Below are 20,501 nucleotides of genomic sequence, written 5' to 3' on the forward strand. Positions count from 1 at the left end.
CCTTCCCGCGTTGCCCGCCTGCCGCACGCAGCTCTTCCTCACAGCCCCCGCCGCCCTCCACTTCAGTGTGTGTTTGGACTGACCAGTGTTCTTTTTTTAAAAACCTCATTCTGCTCCACATTAAAGGAGCCGCAGACGAGTGGCCTCGGGAGGGGAGAGAGAGTTAGAGGCGCCGCTAGATGATCTCACATGTGGTCACCAGCCCCACCACGCTAGCAAGGGCAGGGACGCTGTCCCCTCTCGCGCCCCGTGGCTCCTGTGCAGTCTCCAGGACCCGGGCTCTGCCAACCCTGTGCCTCGTGCGGTCTTCCCATAGGGCCTGCCTGCAGGGTCGGGACCCCCCGCCCCCTGCCCCGCCCGCAGAGCATCACTTCCTTGGGAAGAGGCTCCCCAGTTCTAAGGAGCCCACTTCTGGGTGCACATTTGTGCATGACACACAGCGTGCTGGTGGCCAAGGGCTCCGTGTCCTCATCACACACCGCAGCCGCTGGCCCTGATGAAGTCCTGACTTGTCATTGTCTCAGAGCAGGAGCTGCCGGTCCATGCCGCCACCTTTCTTCCCTGACCTAGCCTTGCTCTCTCTTCCAGAGCAATACAAGCTGCTGAGCGACCACATCGAGCAGATGGCCACTGAGTAGGCACGGGAGGGCGCCTGAGGCACCCCATGGAGGACCGAGGGTGCACGCAGCTCTCCTTCACCAGCGATTGGCCGCGACCCCACCCGATGACCCTGCATGACACCGGCAGCACCTAGAGCCTCTCCACGCTGCCTCAGAACTAGCAGTTAGAAGACTCCGGTTGCCTTTTCTCCCCATCTCCCCTCTGCCTGTGTCTGCTCCCCCATCCACATGCCAAAGTGTCCCTGGGATTACATGGCTAAAATGAGGTGACTGTCCATACCCCCAAGTATCAGGCCTGTGACATGGGACTGAAGGGAAAGGGGGAAGGAGGCCCCGGCCAGGGTGGGCTCAGGGCACCATCTGCCCACAGCCTCCCGCAGGAGAGAGAGGGCGGTGTGCTCATGAGAATGTAGATAAGGGCACACGTCGATGACACAGGCAGTCGCGGGTGATGATTTGGGGCCCTCTGCTTCAGGCTCGGGACGGGCAGACTCCCACAGTCGGGGCTCCTGCTGAGTGGCGGTGTGCAGAGGTGGCGGTGGCCCTCTCGGTGTTGGTCCACGGCTGGTGCTGGCTTTTTCCTGGCTCCCCACCTCCATGTGACAGGAACTGGAGTCACAGGAACCTTGAGGAGGAGAGATGCCTCCTATTTTAGGGAAGGAGACTGGCACAGAGGACATTCCTCCCTGGAGGCAGAAGGCCTGGCCGCAGTTGGGTGTGGCATGCCCTGAAGACATCTCTGTATTAGAGTCACATCGGGCACCGAGGTGTCTCTGTCAGACCCTCTGAAATGTTCCTAGTCAGCTGGAAGCTTCCTCCTGAAGCAGAAAAATTCCCACCACTCATTCCCTGGGAGTAGCATCGGGCTGGGTATCCCCGGAAGCAGCACAGAAAAGAAGTTTCTTCAGTAGCTGCAGGACAACCGTCCTTTTGCAAAGCAAACAGTGCTGCTCTTTATTTTGAAAAAGACAGAAAAATCTGTGCCGGTATTATAGACAGCTGGGCACAGGTGGCTTCTGGTGGCAGTTGTGCGAGGCTCTTTAGCGGAGTGGCTTTGGGCCTCCACCACCCAGCAGCCTCAGGATGACACCTTTACCTTCCACAGCCCAAGCCCTTTGAGCTCTTTACTGCAGACTCCACAGATACCCCCTTGTCTCTCATCCGGTGCCTGGGAGGCCTGGCTTTTCTCCCTGATTTGTTACCAGGGAGACCAGCCCCCAGGGCACTGAAGTCTGATCCCCAAGCATCCAGCATGCTGGCTCCTCTGGTATGAATATTTCACCTGGTTCCCTCTGCCTCCCGCCCATCGCCCATGCTCTTGGGCGCTGACCTTGAAATAGGCCCGTGGGGCTCTCTTCTTCCTTCATTCTCCCGCCCTGTTTCCCCTTCTCCAACTTGCAATCACATTACATTACTGTCTCCTCTTGAGCATAGCAAATACATGCCTGATAGTCACTTATCCAACCAGTGCTTGAAAGGGTTCCCTGGTGGACTGCCTCCCTGGAATGTTCCAGAGAAGAACAGGTGTTGGTTGAGCCACTGAGTGCCCATCTGAGCAGTCAAGGGAGGCGCCATGAAACGGTGCAGCCTCAGTGCACGGTGTGAACTGTTGTCAGCAGGAGAGCTGTGGAGCGGGGCTTCGGAAACCCTGTTCGTTTTTCGATGACAGTGAGAGAGTGTGTGTGTGTGTGTGTGTGTGTGAGAGAGAGAGAGAGAGAGAGAGAGAGAGAGAGACACGTCAGGCTATGTGGCGATGTCACAATAAACAAAGCACGGCTGTGTTGCCGGTCTGCTTGCCGCGTGCCAGGACCCGTCACACAGGCTGTAGTGTGCCCCCAACCCCATTGTTGAGCCCCAGTGAGGGTGCATGTCTCTCTACTGAGTGCATTTCAGAGAAACAATGTCAAATCAACGGGTCTTTGGGCACCCCCTTTTCCGATGCCTCCTTCAGATAATGCACCCCCTTAAACATTCAGCCACGCCCCCGGATGCGCTGGCTCCCTTTCCCCTTCTGTAGAATCGGCCACACCGAGTGGCTTGTCGGAGGCTCCCGCAGGGCTGCCGTGGAGGCCCTGCCTTTGCCTTGCCCTCGGCGGCTTCCTTAGTCATTTCTTAGTAGTTAGTTGAAATGCATTAAGACTTCAAGGTGCCCGAAAGATCTATCCTCGTATATATAAGATTTTTTGTGTAGAAGTTTTGGTTCGGTCTGATTCCTAGAGAAAGAAAAGTGGATTCAGAGACTTTCTGGGGGGCAGGAGCACACAGCCTTTGGAAGGAGATGCAGCTTCAACTTCTTTGGGCTTTTCCAAGCACTTTAACTTCACCAGTGACCTGGAGACTTTTTTTTTAATAGGCCTCGAGATAGCAGTTGGTGGAAGCGAGGGTCGCTTTGGTTTTTCCCCTCGCTCCTTGTTCTCATAGACCCAGCTCCTCAGAGTGGAGTAAGTCTGACCCCAGGGCGGCTGCCTGTCATGCTCAGCCCCACAAGGGGATCCTGGCAGAGACGAGCCCACCTTGCTGAGACTGGTGCCAAGGGGATCGGAGGCCACCCTGTCTCCTGTCGACAGCTGCCTTTGGCTGAGCATTTCACTTTAGAGTGCCTCTGGCCAGTGTCACCTGGAGGAGCATGGTGTCCCTGGAAGCTTGCCTCACTGATACTTCCTGTCTCCTCCCTGTGACGTAGCCTCTTCCCTCTGGGACGTGGCCAGAGCCGACGTGAGTGGGCTCTGGTGGTGGCAGACACAGAACGCACTCTCAGAGGTCCCAGCGTGTGGAGCTGTCTGACCCTGGCGGACACACAGGACACTGGGCAAAGAGAGCTCTGGTAGCCCTTCCTGTCAACTCAGGAATCTTAGACTCAGTGCAGGAAGTGACAGATCGTGTCCAAGAAGAGCGCTTCCAGTCCCAGCAGGTAGAGTGTTCCAAACCAGGAGCTTTGAAGGCCTGTCACTGGCAGTGGCATTTTAGACTTTATGTTGTCTGTCCCTCAGGGCTATGTGAATCATAGTGAGCCAAAAGACAGTTAATTCTCTCAAGTGAAAAAGTCTCCTGCTTAGAAAAACAGGATGATGCTGAGATGTGGCCTTGTATGATTTTCGCCTTCGTTGTAATTTTAGCAATATCGATGGATGTTTAAGAGGGGCCATGTTAGTATTCACACTGCATCTGCTATGTGTGTGTGCATGTGTGCATTCAACCAAAGGCAGGAGAACCAAATTCTGATATCGTGAGTTATTTGTACGGTGAGATGGAGTAGACTATGATCTTCCTATTGCCAAAAGAAAAGAGTGGGCCTATTAGGACTTATCGAAAGGAGGATTAGAACAAGAATCCACTTCCTGAATCCTGTACCCCAATGAAAACCTGGGGTGCTCGGGTTAACGCTGCGAGCCCACGGTGCTGGGTTTAGGACAGAGGCCAGGGCGATAAGCAGAGGCACCTGTGCCAGTGGATCCTGTTCTCACCTCTCCAGGCCCAGGGGGACAATGGGTTTATTGTCCTGGCAACAAGGCAACAGGCTGCGGTTTGCTCTTCCGCGGACTGTTGTGTGTGTGTGATCTCCCAGAGCGCCTGGTGTTCCAGCCTCCTGTCGTGAGAAGTTCAGCGTTCACTCTGCAGAGGAGTTTGTAAGAGCTTTTGACTAAGCCAGGCGACCATAACCAGAAGTCAGGGCCACAGGCTGCAAGCCTGGCCTTCTTGAGCGTGACAGCACCCTAACTTTTGGCTTTTTAATTAGGGAGAATCCTGGAAGACCCATGGTTAGGTCAGCTTGGTTGCCAAATTACCTAAAATTTCAGACAGCTGTACGACGGGGCTGAGTCCTGTGCCCAAAATGTGGGGGCTTGGAAAGGGGGGTGGGGGGAGAAGGCAGGAGGGCTCCAGCCCCAGCCCCAACCTCTGGAGAAGGGTGCAGTGAGCCCCCTCCCGCCATGCCCAGCCCGGCCTCAGGCTCGTGTCCTCTCGTCTTCCTCAACTGTCGAAGCCGCTGGGTGAGGGTCCCCTGAGCCCCTTCGCTCCGAGGGTTGCTCTTGCTCCCTCCCCACCCCCATTTTTTAAGTTCTTTTAGTTCTCCTAAATCATTGCTCTTACGACTCAACCATCTCGGCCTGCTTTCCTATAAATCATTTATTCCTTTTTATGATTCTTGGGGATGAGTTTTACTTGAAAAGTTTTCAGCCAAGTGTCACAGTAAAGGGAAATTGTATTGGCTGGAAGTGCCCCTGACTGACTAATGTGCAATGTTCAGACCCCGGACAGGACTAGGGCTTACTCAAGCCACATGGCCATACATCCCAGCCGTCCTTGTCACCACATGGCAGGAATAGGTTCTCCAGATAACAAATGGATAAAGCATTTCCAGATTGTTCACATCCAGTGAATATACTCAATGCTATGACCAAGGCAGGCTCTGGGGGGGCACCTCATTCTGGACCTGGGTCTCTCTTGCTATCCCTGGGCTCATGTGTCTTATGCCCCTGGGGAGGGATGGAGGGAACACCTCGAGGGCCAGCCTGCTTCATCCTCTGGGCACCTGGCATTAGGCTGTGTTCCCAAGTTGGCCAGTCTGAGCTCTGAGCAGTGAGATGAATGGAGAGCTGGGGAGTGGAACCCCAGCCCTAGCTAGGTCCCCAGGGTTCATCTGGGGCAGGGCTCCCAGTGCCTTGGTTACTGTTGGAAAGGGGGAGTCTCACCATTTCCAGGAGAGAGAGTCAGGATGGTCTGGATTTGCCCATCTTCTGGTTGCTTTCACACACAGCTCCCGCAGGACTTTGGTGCCACAAGGGAGAACCTGGATCCTGGCTTGACCTGCAGACTCCAGGCTTTGACAAAGCGAAGTCAGGCTGGAGCCCACTGCCATCTAGAGTTCCCTGAGCAGTGTTTGCACTTTAACTAGAAAGAGAACTCCTGCTGGCAAATCACCTTTGACCTATGGGTCAGTCCTCAAATGGGGGACTGTGCCTGTTCTCTCCTGGGGCCATGTGCTCCTGAAAAGAGAAGAGGGAAGCGCACATCAGACACCATCTCCACACGGAGTCCCGACCCGGTGGGGGCCCGATCTCTCCCAGGCTGGATGGAGACCGAGGCTTAGGGTGCCCCTGCCCGTGAGGTTGTAAACAAGCCTGGGGCTCTCACTTCCCATGGATGCCTTGAGAAAGACAAGCCAAACATTTGAACACTAGGAAAAATGCCAGAAATTCAAACAGACGTAGATCCCCTTAAAATACATGGAACATGGTCAGTCAGCTGCCTTTCTTTTTTAATGAACTGTGGCCCCTGTCAGGGTTTTCGGGGATGGTTTACTTGCGTGCATTCCGTTTCCCTTTCACCCCAGCTCATCTCAGACCTAAACTTGCCATCGCCACATCCAGACGTCACCTTTAGTAGCCCAAAAGTAGAGTTCAGTGGTGCAGGTCTTCTGTGTGTTACAGTTATGTAATTTTGTGTCCCACTAGGTGATATTCTACAAACTATATTTTAAGGTTGAGAAAGTTTCAAGGTTGAGGATCTCAGAACAGTGCTAAAATCAAGCTGTTTTCTGTGAAGAAAAACAAACGTCTGTATATCACACCTCAGATTGTCAGAAGGTGGAAACTGAAATAAATTATCTTTAAAGAAAAAAAGTCAGTCTCTTTGTTTTCACATATCTGTGAAAACTTTTTATGGAATTTGCCATCTTTTCGGTGACATCAGTGGCTTTTCAGAAGAAAATTTTCTGGGGTCAAATAGACGTTTTTGCCATTTAGGGTGAGTGTTTGGGTCTTGTCCAGGGTGTGTGCGTGTGTGTGTGTGTCTGTCTGTCTTGGGAAATGCTAAGAAAGGGAGCATTCCTCTGAATGGTAAGGAGTCGGGAGCCCAGAACTGTTGGTTTTGGCACTGGGAAGTACGTCTTAGTGAATGGAGTGGTCCCCACCCAGGACTGGATTTCAGCCCTGGCCTCCAGGACGCCTTGAACCACTTCCAGCTGGAATCCTGATCCTACTTTTCCTCTGAACCCAAGCTGCTCACTTCTTGCATTTGGGGGTATGGGAGTGAGGTGGAAATTGATTACAGCTTCTACCTAATACAAACAGGATGCCTTTATCAGTCCTTTCCAACTTGGTTCGACAGACGCATTTTATAAAATGTTTAGGCTTTCTCTTTTCCTGATTATAAGTCAGTAGCCACATTCTAATACTGTGGCCTAAACAGATCTGGAAGGTGAAGCTGAGGAGCAGTGAAGGGCCTGGAAAAAGAGTCCTCAGGCCCCGAGCAGCAGGCGGGAAGGAAGATGCATGCAGGGTACCACCCGCCTCCCACCCCCGCTGCCTGAGATGGGCTGATCCACACTCTGTGCTCAGTGGGGTGGGGGCCCGACCTCCAAGTCTCCAGCTTTCCCACCTAGTTTGAGGACCCAAACAAGGAAGGGCGCCCCCAGCTCTGGGACGTCACATCTGGACAGTTTCTCTGGTGCTAGGAGGATCTCACTAGCAGCCCAGGACTAGATTCAGAGGCAACTCAAGGAAGAGGGGAGGACCCCTCCGATGGGCAGTGAAACATTGCGGTGCAGGGGGTTCTGCCTCCCTCATCACTGACTGTATGTATGCCTTTCACCAAATCATGTTCTGAGCCTCAGTTTTTTCATCTGTAAAATGGGAAGGAAATCATCCCCTACCCTAGATGGCTCCTGTGAGAATCAAATACAATATATGCAGACGGACTTTGCAAATGGCAGAGATGTGCTTATCACTGTCCATTCTCTCATTTTCCAGATGAGGAATAAACTCAGAGACATGTACCCATAGGAAGGGTCCTACCCATTAAAGAAAAAAGAGAAAGAACCTAAGTTTTCCTTTTAAATTTTACAGGAACAAATTTTAAATATTATTTGAAATTCACTCAATATAAAAGAAATTTAAATAAGCTTTTAAATGGCGTTTCTCTGCAAGTTGTACAACCTCTTCTGGCCTCATCAAAGCTTAAAATTGCACGAATACTTCTGGAATACCCTGAGTGACGATTTTTCCCCTTAAATTTGCTGCACACTCCTGTCTGTAACGTGCCACTAGGCGCTCTCCTGCCACAGTGCCAGAAATGCCCTGATCCCCTAAAGCATCTCACCTCTTCTCATATTTGGGACAAGGGTCTTCTTACTCGTTAAGCCATTTTTTTAACATCACGAGAAGGGACTGTGACGCTCTCTTTTCTCCCGTATTTAGGTATCTGCACAGATTGCTCGGGGAGCAGTGGGGTGAGTTCGCCCTCAGGAACTATGAGGGCAAAAGCAAGGGATGCACAGGGAGGAAGACCATCAATCCAATGGCTCAGAGAGACTGAAAGTCATGCTCCCTCCATCCCTGCCTACCCCACCTCCTGCCCGGGGGCCGAAAAGAGAGAAGTTAGAAACTTCGTTACCACTTTTCAAGTGACCGCCCACTCCCACCCCTCCCCCCTCCCCAAGGAGAGAGTGATAAAGAAGGCTCTTGGCCAACTGTCCAACTCTGTACCTAGGAACAATTGGTCTCTGGGTACACTGGGGCCAGAAGAGAAAGGGAGTCAACTTACATTTGCAGTTAACTTACATTTAATGAGCACCTACTATGTGCCAGGCATCAGCATGCTCCAGGACCACCAGAAGAATAAGGTCATTTTCCTTTAGGAACTAGCAATGGGGTTGGGATATAGCTGAGGTTTTAAAAAAGTAGTACATTGTGTGTGTGTGTGCACGCACGCGTGTGCACATATACCTATATATGCCTACAGTTTAAAGTATAAGAAAATAGTTTAAAATGTGACTAATATATAAGGCGATTTATGAATATGTTCCTTTATGTTATTATGTTATTATTACGGAAAATATAGAATGTTTTAGTTATTTTTGGAGTGTCCTCCCAGGTGGAATCAGGGTGGGCTTGCCTGAGGAGGTGCCATGGAGCTGGATTTGGGGTAATAAAAATCACTGTGGTGAGGACATTAATCCTACCATGGTCCCATGAGGAAAGTTTTGTGTTCTTCACTTTGCTGTTCAGAAAATGATGTACCCACCCTTTCCTTCACCTGCATCACCCCTTCACCTCCCTGGATGTCTATAATGTGTCCCTGTTCCCAAGGTCATCCCTGAATATCATGTGTTATGGTGTGAATCATGCCCCTCTGCCAGACTTATATGTTGAAGTCCTAACTCCCAGGGCCTTAGAACGTGGCTTTATTTAGAAATAGAGTCTTTGCAAATGTAATCAGTTAGGATGGGTTGTACTGGATAGGGTAGATCCCAACACCAACGGGGCTGATGTCCTAATGAAAAGAGAGAATTTGGATACTGACATGCACACGGGGTTTAAACACCTGAGTGTCACAGGTAGGAAGTGAGAGCCAGCGCAAGTCAAGTTGGGGTACAGCCCCATGTTTATTGAGCACCGATTATGTACCAGACACCGTTGTAGGCACGTTGATCCCCAGAGGAACCTGGGAGGTGAGTGATATAGTCCCTGTTGTACAGGTGAGAAAACTGAGGCTCAAAGGACATGTGATTTCTGGGGATACACAGCGGAGACCCCTGAGTGTATAAGGTCGGCTCCTATTTTTCTGACTGGGCAGTTCTCATCCTATTGCTGGAGTCCCTGCCCTGTCTCCTGAGGTCCTCCACGGGGTCCTCTTCAGCAGAATCGTCCTCACTCGCCTCCTCTTCTTTCCTCTGGCTCCGTATGGTGCTCTGAGCACTCTAAATAATCATTATCATCATTATTATCATCATCATCATAGCAACGATATCAGTGATAATAATAACAGCCATAAGTATTGAGCATTTTCTAAGTGTTTCGTGTAGATCTGTTCACCTAATACTCACCACAACCCCATGAGGGGGGTACTGTTACTAACCCCGCTTTGCAGGTGAGGAATCTAAGGCACAGAGAGATTAAGGAATTTTCCCAAGGTCACCCAGCTTGGGAGCAGTGGGTTTGGACTCAGGCAGCCTGGCTGGGGGGGTCATACTTCCTCTGCTGCCTTTAGAGAGAATTATTCAGAAAGCTAAGAGACACTCCCTGCCCCCTTCACACACTGTGGGGCAAGGTCCCCCCTTTCCCACCCCCAATGGCTGACGTACCCATCCTATTGACATGAGACTGCTTAGAATCTTTATTTATGCTACTTGATTAAATACTCAGAGTTTTCCCTGCGGAAATATAAATGTGCCTGATCACAGGCCTCGCTGGGCTCATGAGGTCACATGTAGTATAAAGACCGTATTATTTTCCTAAAGTCAGGAATGTTGACTTCTGAAACCCACTGGAAGAGGGCTGGAAGGCAGGAGAGCGAGGGGCAGAGCCCTGGCTTCTCTAGTGGACATACTGCAGGATTCCTCTAGGGGGCGCTCGGGACACACGGCGGCCGCACCGCTGCGTTCCGAGGTTTACTGAACGCTCTTCCGGGAGAGTCCAGGTCAGACTCGCCAGCAGCCCTCCACACTCCCCTGGCAGCGCCGCCTTCTCAGCGTCTCCTCTCAAAGCCATGCTCTTGATGCCCTCCCCCGGGCTCACTTCACTTTGCCACAGATTTGGAGGCCCCACTCCCAGTGCTCACCTGGTAGGGGAGAGACCATGGGAGAGCCGTGGAGGGGGTGGTATCAGTGAGGGGCCGAGCCTCGTAATGCCCATAAACTCCACGCATCTTGGCTCTAAAATCCTGACGAAAAGAGATTCAGGTGGGTTAGAGTCAATCGGGAAACAAAACTAGGAGTGGGAAGGGAAGATGGAGGGACAAGCAGGCCCGTGTTGAGCTCACACTGCCGGAGCCTCCACCTGCACCGACCTACCTGGGAGGCTCCTGTTCTTTTTAACAGCACAGTAAGTAGGCATTATCGTCCTGTTTACAGATAGGGAAACTGAGGCCCAATGAGGCAAGGTAACACGTCTATAGTTACACAGGAAAATTAGAGACCACTCTTAACCCTAAAGGAATATCACAAAGATGAGTGAATGCCCAGGAGCCCATCCCATCTGCCTCTAACGCTGTATGGTAGCTTTAAAGTTTATCTACAAATTCTTTGACACTTTTCTCATCAGGAGCTGGAATATACTCCTCCCCTTGAGTGTAGCCTTAGTGTACATTCCATAGAATGCAGTAGAAGCAATGACACTGAGTTACTTCTAAGGTTAGGTCAGAAAAGGTGATACCGTTTCTGCCTGGCTCTGTCTCAGATGCTCCCTCTCGGACCAGCAGACATTCTGTGAGGCGGCCCATGCCACACAGAGAGGCCACGGGTAGGTATTTGGGCTGCCGACTCCACCGAGGGTGGGCTTTGTGGGCGTGTGTCTCTTCCTGCAGTTGTCCAGGGCTCCGAGTTCAAAAGGAACCCTCTGTCGCTGTCGTGAAATTCTTGATAACTGCTGAACAGTGGGCCCTCATTTTCACTTTACACTGAGCTCTGCAGATCGCATGGCCTGTGCTGTACCTAAATGACAGCCATCATCTGCAAAAGTGAGGAAGCCAGCCCCAGCTACTGGCTCACCGAAAACCAATCAAAGACCCGAGGGAGGACCATGCAGCTGATCCTATCAACTCCAGAGCCACAAAAGGTAATTGGGACAAGTTACTGGTGTATTGCACCACTAGGTGTGGCACTGTGTTAGAGGTCACTCGATGCACGCTAGAATTTCATCAGCTCAGATGGCGTAACAAGCACCTGGTCTACAACCAAACAGTAGCAAACATCAGCCTGGGGAGGCCTGTTGTGGTTGTTGATTCATTTGTTTGTTTTTAAACACCAGAGTGATCATAGACACAGAGATAGTGTTCAGAAATTCCCCAGCTCTGGGTTAGGCACCCAGGGACAGATGTTTAAAATGGCGCATCGGAATGAGACTTCAACATTATAAAAATTGCAAAATGTTGCCAACAAAAACTGCTTCTATCAAGACAGAACCTTAATCGAATTCGGCCCCACGTCAGCACCAAACAGAAGAAGGGGCGTTTGTGACCTACCTCCAGGTCTCCTTCCAGGTCGTAGTTCTCCAGGGTCTGGAAGGCACTAGAATACACCTCCACTGCTTTGGCGTGGAAGACCATCTCAATGGTTACAAAGTCCGAAAAAATTTTCTGTATGGAGAGAAGCCCGAAGCACATAACACTGTCAGAAGGAGAGTCCTGGGGTCACCTCCCATGAGGACAAATTAGGGGGCCGGGTGAGAGGCTCAGCTGTCCTTATGGGGACAGGTCCTAGGTCAATATCTTATTTTTAATTTATATCTATTTGAACAGATAATACATTTCCATTCAAAAGCTGTTTTGCCCAGGGATTGTTCCAGAAACGCAGATTTGTTTTTCAGCAAGGACTTTCTCATCCACGCAGCCTTCACTTCTTTCATTTGGAGGAATGTCTGCAGGTGTTTGCAGGTTGATGGCTACAAACCTTCAGCCTCTGTCACCCACGGGCTGTGAGTGACTCTTCTGAGAGAGGGAGGGGTTGCCGTTGGTGGACATCGCTCTGCTGAGAGGCCCTGCATCCTGATGAGTTAGCTTGTCAAAACGTAATTAGTGACAGAGATGTTGGCTTCTATTGATCAGATGTTTAGGCTTGGCTCATAAAGCTGCATGTTCGGCCCCAGTGGGGGCTCCTACTGTGTGTGTGTGGGAGGGGGGTGGCTAGCACAAGCTACTACTGTGTGCAGAGGTGTGGTACTACACAGGCTCAGTTTCGGGGGAGGAGCTTGCAGTTTGAAAACACACTACTTCAGGTAAATGAGAAGCACCTGGGGGAGGTGGGCCACAGGCAGCCTGGGAGAAGAAAGAGGAGAATGGCCCAAGACTGAAGGAACACTGGCCTTCAGCCTCCCCCTCTGCTGCGCCTGGGGGGCAGGGCCGGTGAGAGCAGCTGTGAGTCCGGAGGTGGGGTCAAAGGCCTCATCCTGCCATTACTGGCACAGGGCCTGAGGAATGACTTATCGTCTTCAGCCTCAATTTATTCATCTGCACCAGAGGGACAGGTGGCCCCAGTTCAGAGCCCCACAAGATTCAGTTAGCTCTCGGTCTGTGCTCCCTGCATCAGCACCAGCCCCACCCAGGAGCTTGTCAGAAATGCCAATTCTCCAGCCCACCCAGACCTGCCAAATGGGAATCCAGGGCAGGCCCATCAATCTGCATGTTAAAGAGCCCTCCAGGGTGACTTCTGATGCAAGCTCAGCTGGGTGAACCCCGGTATAAAAGCATTATTTGCATTCTTTTATGGAACTATTTTGGAAATACGATCATTTTATTAGAAGTGTGACCTAAAACCAATATGGTGGTAATCATTATTTTAAGTTATGGTTTTTATCGCTTAAAATTCGAAGGGCTTTTTAGGGATGGTTTGGATAAGTGTCTCTTACAGAGTTAACCCCAGAAGTTGAAAAGATGCCCACTTTAAACGGCGTGCTTCTGCTGGACCCTGACCATGGAGAGGCTGAAAATCTCGCATGCTCTTTCTTGCTGGCACCCCACAGAGCCCTGCATTCCGGCCTCATAAGCGTCAGGTGCTTAATAAAAGTCACCTGGTGGTTGTGGATCCTGCCTGCAGCACAGATGCTCGCGTACTGATTACCACTGTCTCGCTCACTGGTGCATTTCTTCAGTTATTTGTGCATTTCCCAAATATTTACTGAGTTCGTTAAGTGCCAGGCCCTGGACCTGGTGCCCAGGACCTAGCAGGGGACATGACAGGCAGGGTGCCTGCCCTGTGGACGTGCAGTGTGGGAGGCAACCATGGAACAGCGAGCTCCTCATGCCCTGACAAATGGCGGACAGCATGGCAGGGGCCTGTGGCAGCTCCTTGAGGGGTCAACTCCTTGATAGGGAGCTTGCCTTGCGGGCTGTGATGTTCTCGGCCTCAGGCATAGCTCCTGGCACATAGTAGGTGTATAGTCAACATTTGTTAGATTAACAAGTGAGTTAAAGATACAACTGCCCCCAGAGGGAAGAGAGAAGATTGTATCAACAATGGGGCTTGACCGGTCTGGGGGTCCACGTGAGGGATGAAGGGTGTTAACGCAATATAAAGTAAGGGCAGAGCCTTCCTGGCAGAAGGCACAGCCTGTGCAAAGGCCCGGAGGTACCAAGGAGCCTTCCTGGCAGAAGGCACAGCCTGTGCAAAGGCCCGGAGGTACCAAGGAGCCTTCCTGGCAGAAGGCACAGCCTGTGCAAAGGCCCGGAGGTACCAAGGGGCACTTGAGCTTGGAGTGGCACGTCCACAATGAGGCTGGAGGGCTGATCTGGAGTTTTGGGAGGCTTGAGGAGGACTTTGGCCTTTATCCTTGGTACTAAAGCCATGGGAGTGTGCGAAACTCAGGAGTGACATATTGGAGCCGCCTTTTATGAGATCCTTGGGGCTATAATTTGGAAAGTGGACTAGATGGGGGATCGTGTGGGTGTAGGGGTCTGTGAGATCAGCTTGTTTTTCAAGACCCCAATGCGCTGAGGCCCTCTCTTAAGAGCTGGGCTCTGGGCCCAGGGCCCTGGGCTGTGTTGGGGTGGTGTCTGGCTAGAAGGTGGGAGGGGCCCGTGCATTTGGAGCTTCATGGAGGAGGGAGGACGTGGGAAGTCAGGGCAAGTCCTGTGGGTTCCTTGTGTGGAAAGGAAGGGGGCTGGGGAAACAAACTGCCAAGTTCTCCTGGTGGGGAGCTGGGCCTGGGTGTTGAGAGGGCAGGGCCGCCGAGTGCTAGATTCGCAGGACGCCAGCTGAGCGGGCAGCTGCCCCGAGCAGCCGGCCTCTTACCCCCGTGGCCAGGGTTAGGCCGGGATTAACTGTGCCAGGAGCGGAGAAGGTACAAGCTCAGATGCACAGTCACATGCACACGCACACACCCTCATGCAGGAGGCACACATGCACTCACACACAAGTGCACACACACACAGGCATGTACGAGGTGGCCCCCAGTACCTCTCACACAGGGCCCACCGCCCCTACCTGCAGGTCCTTTAGCTTCTGCTTCTGGAAGGCGTCGACTGTCTCCTCTAGCTGCTGGGTGGTGTGGCTGGCGTCCACCGAGGCCCTCTGCACGCTGGTCTCTGCCTGCCCCGGAGATAGAAAGTGTCAGGAGTGCATCCATTCTGGATCATTCTCTGTCTCCTCGCCCTGCCTGTGGGCCAGTTCTCCTTACTCTTGGGTTTCTTTTGCCAATTTGGACATCAAAGGAATGGCCAATTGGACCATGGCTAAAGGGGCAGGTGCTGCTTAGACAGACTTGCTTGCTAGCTGTGTGACTAGGAGCAAATCACTTAACCTCTCTGAGCCTCAACTTCCCTGACTGTAAACAGGGGACAATAATAAGACCTGCTTTATAGGGTTGTAACAATTAAACAATGGGCACCTGCTGAGCTATTATTATAACAGGTGCTCTACATTAGACAATAATTCATTCCAGCATGTGGAATGTTCTTAGGTAATTAATTTCTTCGTTCCTTTGATCGACATCAGTATGACCCGACTTTACACAGGCACACTGAAACCTGACTTTTAGAGTCGGATGACCTCGGCTGAGTTCCAGGTTTGCCCTGTTAACTCCCTGTGTGGCCTTGGGCAAGTCACCTTCCTTAGCCTGGGTTTCCTTATCTAGAAGTGCCTACCTGGTGTGATGTTACATAGGTAACCTGAGAAGGAGTGGAGGTGAATGCTGACCTGTCAAATAGTGTCAATGGTGGAACAGAACCCAGGGTTCCTGGCCCCCAACGGAGGTCATTCATTACCTGCATGCAATTCTACCTTCCCCAGACAGACATGTGGCCCTCACCTGGGACTGAGGTGCTGTTAAGGAGTCAAGTAAACTAGCCCCCCCCCACCAGAGGGTGCCCGTGACAAAGGGCCACCCTGGTTCAGCAGCCTTAGGCCCAGCTTCGAGGAAGGATACAATCATTTGCCTATCCAAAGGCGACTTCTGCCTCATTTTCTCCAGCTTTTCCAGTTGTTTGATCTCGTTATTCCGGACACGTTTGAATTTCTTGATCTCGGCCTAAAGGAAGCAGGGGGCCGTTTCCTGGGGATCCAGCGCGGCCGGCCGCAGACACGGCCCACCGCGCCACACCGCACAGCACGCCCACTCACCCGCGTCTGCTTTATCTGCGTCCCATAGAGCTTCAGAGGGTTGATGACCTTGGTCTCCAGCCTCTCAACCTGGGGGAGCACAGACACACAGAGAATCAGAGTGGACACAGCCCGGGAGATGCCTGGAGCCCGCAGAGCTGGACGGCAGGAGTCTGCAGAGGCTGGGCGGGGGGCCCCGAACACCCTCCCTCACCCCTTAGGGTAGACAGTGCCAGCCGAGCTCAGGGCTCTGCCTCCTAGCGGCTTGGGCAATAGGTTTCATCTTGATGAGCCTTGTTTTCTCACCTGTAAAATGCCTGTGCCCACCCAGGGATCATGACAGGTCCATGGGATGCATCACTATTTCGGTTCTCCAGACTGCCTTAGGATCTCACTGGGAGGCTAGATAGACCCGCTTAGAGCATGGAACAGCCTGGGATTCGCAGCAGGGGGTGAAGGGGACACCTCACACCCCTGAGACAGTGCCTACGCGCCAAGCCTAATACTAGACACTCCAATAAACAATGCCAGTAATAGTAATAACAATCACAATTAAAGCTAACATTGAGCGAGTGCTTACCCCTCACCCAGCACTATTCAGAACGTGTCACATGAGAGGAGGCGTTGGGGTGCCGCCCAAGAGCTCCTGAAAACCCTGATTGTGGGGGTGCCACCCGAGAGGTTGTAACTCAGCAGGTCCGAGGTATGGCCCCCAAATTTGCATTTCTAACAAGTTCCCAGGTGAGGCTCATGCCTGGAGGATGGGCCCCCCGAAATCTGACTCACCAGACGGGCCAGGGGAGCCGCACACCCCACCTGGCCAGTCCTTTCTCCTTCCTCAAGGCTTATGACCCTTGAAAGGTGAACATAGATCTAAAAATAGTTCATTTTCCCAGGCGCCAGAAGGGAAAGGGACCTTTCCCTCCCTCCCTTAAAGCATTTCTTTTAGAAAACTTGCCACTGTGTGTCTATCTATTCTCTAGATGCATCGAAACCTTTTTAAAAGCTAAAGAAACCTCTTGCCAGTTTTACGACCCAGGAATGGCACTCGTGTTTTTGAAAGGTAAAGATCAAGGTAACGGTGTCTCCGGAGCTTCACCCCGGCGCCTGGCTCCAAGCTATAACCACCTGCTTGTCACAGAGATGTGAGAAATTTTACTTTTCCTTTGGATAAAGATGATTAGCTAATATAGGTGGCTGCCAAGTCCAGCGTGACAGACGGTGCTGTCTCCTTACTTAAGGACAAGTTACCACCCGTCTGGAGAACGTGCATGTGGGGGGTTCTCTCGGCCTGGCTGTTTAGGGAGTGAGGTTTCTGTCTGTCTTTGCCATCACTAATCAGATCACCTGCAACACGCATGATGGTCTGGTTTAATGTTCATTCAGCAGAAAAGCCGCTTGGCTCTTTTCCACAGTCATTGAGAGGTTTCTGGGCTGGCAGGAGATTTTAATTTTTAACTATTTCCTAACATGCTGCAGCCTCCTAAGATGTCTGTCCCTTCTACAGGTCCTCTGAACCCTGGGAATGTGCCCCCTGCCGGGGCCGTGGGGAGCCCACAGGAGCAGCCCTCAGGACTGGCTTTCTGGGTCTCCTTGCCTTGCCCACCCCTCCAACTCTGCAAACCCTTCTGGCTTTCAGTCCTGTAAATGGAGGTATGACCCCACCCCCCAACACACACACCCAGGGAGGGAGTGTGTAAGTATCCAGCCTCGGGGGGGGGGGCACCTGGGAGGAGATGTCCATTGGCCGTGGCCCCTGTGGGCAGCTCCAGCCCTCGGATCCGCCCCCGGCGATGGGCCTGAGGCCCCGGCAGCCCCACGCACCTGGGCCTGCCGGTAATCCTGTACTTTGGCCAGGTCCTCAGCGAAGTTCCTCATGGCAGCCCGCATCTCGGGGTTCTCGGTGTTGGCAAAGTCGATGAGCTGCTTGACCAGCTGGTCAGCCTTGTCCCGTAGCCGGGCCGTCTTGCGGGTGTAGGCAGCCAGCAGCGAGCAGAACTGGCCGAAGTACTTCTCGGCATTGGTCACCGTGGTCTCCATCACCCTCACCCGGCTGTCCCTGGGGAGGTGGGGGCCTCAGGGGTTGTCCAGACAGTGACATGGGGCTCACCTGCCCACTGCCGTCCTCCTAGGCGGCAAGCACCATGCTGGGCATCTGGCCCCTAAGACCAAACTCAAGGTTGGGTGTCAGCCCATCAGAGCAGGTGCGGGAGACCAGCCAGGTCACAGAGCTGGCCGGTGGCCAGGCCAGAATGCCAGCAGGGGTGTGGCCCCAAAGCCGGCCTTCTCCCCGCTGGAGCCCTTCCAAGGGGCATTTGTCTCCCTGGCAGTTAGTTATTCTTCATTCTCTCACTGCTGTGGCCTCTTTGACATTCCCCTGATTCTAGCTTTTCCCCGGACTGTCAAAATTCCCTCCCTTGTCCGAACCCTGAAGCTTCCCCCCTCAGCTTTTTTTCAAATTAACGAACTTTCTGGGGGCCAGTTTTAGGTTTACAGAAAACTGAGTGTGCTGTGCAGAGAGAGAGTGCCCACGTGCCCCTCCCTGAGCACACACTGCCCGGCGAGTAACACCTTGCATTCCCTGGGGACATTTGTGACAAAAGATGGGCCAATACCGAGGGTTTCACTTGGTGCTGCACATGCTGCGAGTTTCGACAAAAGCCTGGTGCCCCGTACCCCCTGCCACAGGGTCATACGGAGCAGTTTCACTGCCCCCCAAATCCTGCGCTCCGCCCATTCATCCCTCCTCCCAACCCCGAAGTTCCAGTTTGTCCTCCTTGCATGGATGGCCCTCATCACTTCCTGTCGCCCTCCGCGTCCTGGAGTGAGAGCGTCTTCCTTCACCTTTCTGTGCGGCCAGCCTGTGCTGGTCCAGTGCGGAGGGAGAGGAGGACCTGCTGGATTTAGTCTGCCCTCAACAGCCTCGGGCGCTCACCCCCTCCGGGGCCCTCTCTGCACCGGCTCCTGCCTCCCTCCCTGCGTTTCTCCATTTGCAAAGTCCCCTATATGACCCTCCAGTCACATCCCTAAAGCTCTGAGGAGGGTGCTTTGTCCAGTTCGCAAAATATTCCACATTTATTGCCTGGTAAGTAAGACTCTGTTCCTCTCACCATTTTAAAACAAGTAAACAGGACCAGAGAAGGGAAGCATCTTGCTCAAGGTCACGCAGCCACCTGTAGTATCAGTTCCTCCAGGTGGGGGTCTTAGGATTTCCCCCCAGAAGAATCACTTGCAGCACAAGTTAAGCATGCAATTTCCCGGGCCCCCGGCCCAGACGTGTGACCCAGAATCCCGGTGAGCCAGGCCCAGGGGCTGCAGAGACACCCTTGAGTTTGCCACCCTCAGAGGAACCAGGCTTAGAAAGAGCCCGGTGAGGGCCTAGCCCAGCGAGTTGCGGGAGAGCAGTCCTAGAAAGAGCCTGGAGGCAGTGCGGTCAGGACGATCCCGCAGCAGGGGTGACGCCAGCTGGGGCTCTGACGCGTGAAGAGGGGTTTTCTATGTAGAAGCGAGTGAGGGAAATTAAAAGTGGACCTCGGTAATTTGGCTACGCCAGAGCTGTGGGCGATAATGCTGGAGAAGCAGAGGCCGGATTCTGGAAGCCTCTGTGGTCCTGAGGCCCGTCTTCTTTTGACCGTAAGTGGGTGCATTATGGGAGGGAGCTCACCCTCATCACTCCAACCCCCACCCAGCAGGTGCGGCTGCCCCTGTCTTGGTGCATCAGGCCCTGAGAACCTGGCTCGCCCCTCCCTCCCAGCCTCGGGCACTCACCTGAAGAGAACAATGTTCATTGTGACCAGAGATACCAGCTACCCTGGTCTTAAGGAATAAGGACAGGGCCCCAGGGGTCCTGCAGGCCCAGCAGAAGCCACACAGGGCTGGGCGCAGCTGCCTGGTCCTGGCTCAAGGGACGCTGCCACCTGGTTGCCCGGCAACATGCCACCCACAGCCACCCTGGGAGGAGCCTCAGCTGGTTGCCTGGCAACCTCTCCCCAGGCCAGCCTCTCCCAGAGGGTTAGGAGGGCCTGTCCAGCCTTGCATTAGCTCTGGAGAATCCCAGAGAGGCTCCCACTCTCCTCTTGAAAGTGGAGGTTCTTGTGGAACGGGGTAATGTTGTAGTTCCCCAGGATGTAACAGGGATTGGATTTAGAGCAACTTGACCGGGGCCCAGCTGTATTTGTGAGTTGTGTGTGTGCTGGGGTCTCTCCTCCTGCGGGCAGGCCACCAGGCCTTCCCCAGGGGTCTGGGGCAGGCTAGCAGGGTCCTAGGAGACCTGGTTACTTAGGAGAGTTGTGTGAAAAAGCATAGAGTGCTTATTTGGGAGGTCTGGAAGCCTTATAGCTGAATGGAGGGGACAGAGCACCAGCCCAAAGGACCATCTTAAACATTTAAATCATCATTTTAATGTTTTTTCCTCCTTGTTATAAAAACACCTGCTCATTGTTAGAAAAGTAAGAAAATAATAACAAAAAACAAAAACTGTAACACATATAAAACTGTATAAGTTTTACTAATTGCAAGATTTATGCATTTCTGTGTATCTACATTTTACTTAAAGAAATAAGAAACTAATAACCGCAACAATGATAGGAGATTGAGGGAGGAGGGGCTGGGTGGGGGAGACAAGAAGAGCAGGAAGGTAGTGACCGTTGCTGCGTGGGACTCTACGCTTCTGTTCACTCCGCGTATGTCTGGAGGTTTTTATAATGAAGAGCCTCTTATTTTAAGCATATAGAAAAGCAAAGACTTTAGAGTCAGATAAACACGGGTTCGAATCCCAGACCTTAGCCCTGCTGTGTGACCTTGGGTAAGTCACTTGGCCTCTCTGGGCATTAGTCTTCTCCTATAAATGGCAT

General features: G+C 52.5%; 2 protein-coding genes across 5 annotated transcripts in view; one reads left to right on the forward strand and one right to left on the reverse strand.

The window, feature by feature from the left end:
• Positions 1-6,241, forward strand: part of KIAA0513 (KIAA0513 ortholog) — a 57,249-nt gene extending 51,008 nt beyond the window's left edge. For all 3 annotated transcript variants that reach the window (XM_016165922.2, XM_016165923.2, XM_036231529.1), the window contains one exon: positions 589-6,241. In XM_016165922.2, coding sequence (XP_016021408.1) covers positions 589-638 — 50 coding nt within the window. In that variant the 3' untranslated portion in view covers positions 639-6,241. The remainder of the gene's footprint in view (positions 1-588) is intronic.
• A 2,239-nt stretch (positions 6,242-8,480) lies between these two features.
• On the reverse strand, positions 8,481-20,041 carry CIBAR2 (CBY1 interacting BAR domain containing 2). Of its 2 annotated transcripts, XM_016165974.2 has the most exons (9): positions 19,417-20,039; positions 17,473-17,707; positions 15,670-15,738; positions 15,476-15,577; positions 15,359-15,364; positions 14,536-14,640; positions 11,580-11,693; positions 10,179-10,280; positions 8,485-9,318 (listed from the first exon to the last, which is right to left on the reverse strand). In XM_016165974.2, the coding sequence occupies exons 1-9, from the start codon at positions 19,434-19,436 to the stop codon at positions 9,175-9,177; spliced, it is 897 nt and encodes a 298-aa protein (XP_016021460.1). In that variant the 5' UTR covers positions 19,437-20,039; the 3' UTR covers positions 8,485-9,174. The 2 variants fall into 2 exon arrangements, with proteins under 2 accessions (XP_016021462.1, XP_016021460.1); XM_016165976.2 differs by lacking the exons at positions 15,359-15,364; positions 15,476-15,577 and having other exon boundaries at positions 8,481-9,318; positions 19,417-20,041.
• Between the last annotated feature and the right edge of the window lie 460 nt (positions 20,042-20,501).

This window comes from Rousettus aegyptiacus, unplaced genomic scaffold (genome assembly GCF_014176215.1).
Source record: "Rousettus aegyptiacus isolate mRouAeg1 unplaced genomic scaffold, mRouAeg1.p scaffold_m13_p_14, whole genome shotgun sequence".
Lineage (NCBI taxonomy): Eukaryota > Metazoa > Chordata > Mammalia > Chiroptera > Pteropodidae > Rousettus > Rousettus aegyptiacus.

Bases quoted from the DNA above. Each gene is read 5' to 3' on its own strand.
- CIBAR2 (XM_016165974.2), bottom strand. From the start codon at position 19,436: ATGAACATTGTTCTCTTCAG. The intron at 17,708-19,416 runs GTGAGTGCCCGA...CCACCTCCCCAG, and splicing joins ATGAACATTGTTCTCTTCAG to GGACAGCCGGGTGAGGGTGA. The intron at 15,578-15,669 runs GTGAGTGGGCGT...TGCTTCCTTTAG, and splicing joins CGCAGATAAAGCAGACGCGG to GCCGAGATCAAGAAATTCAA.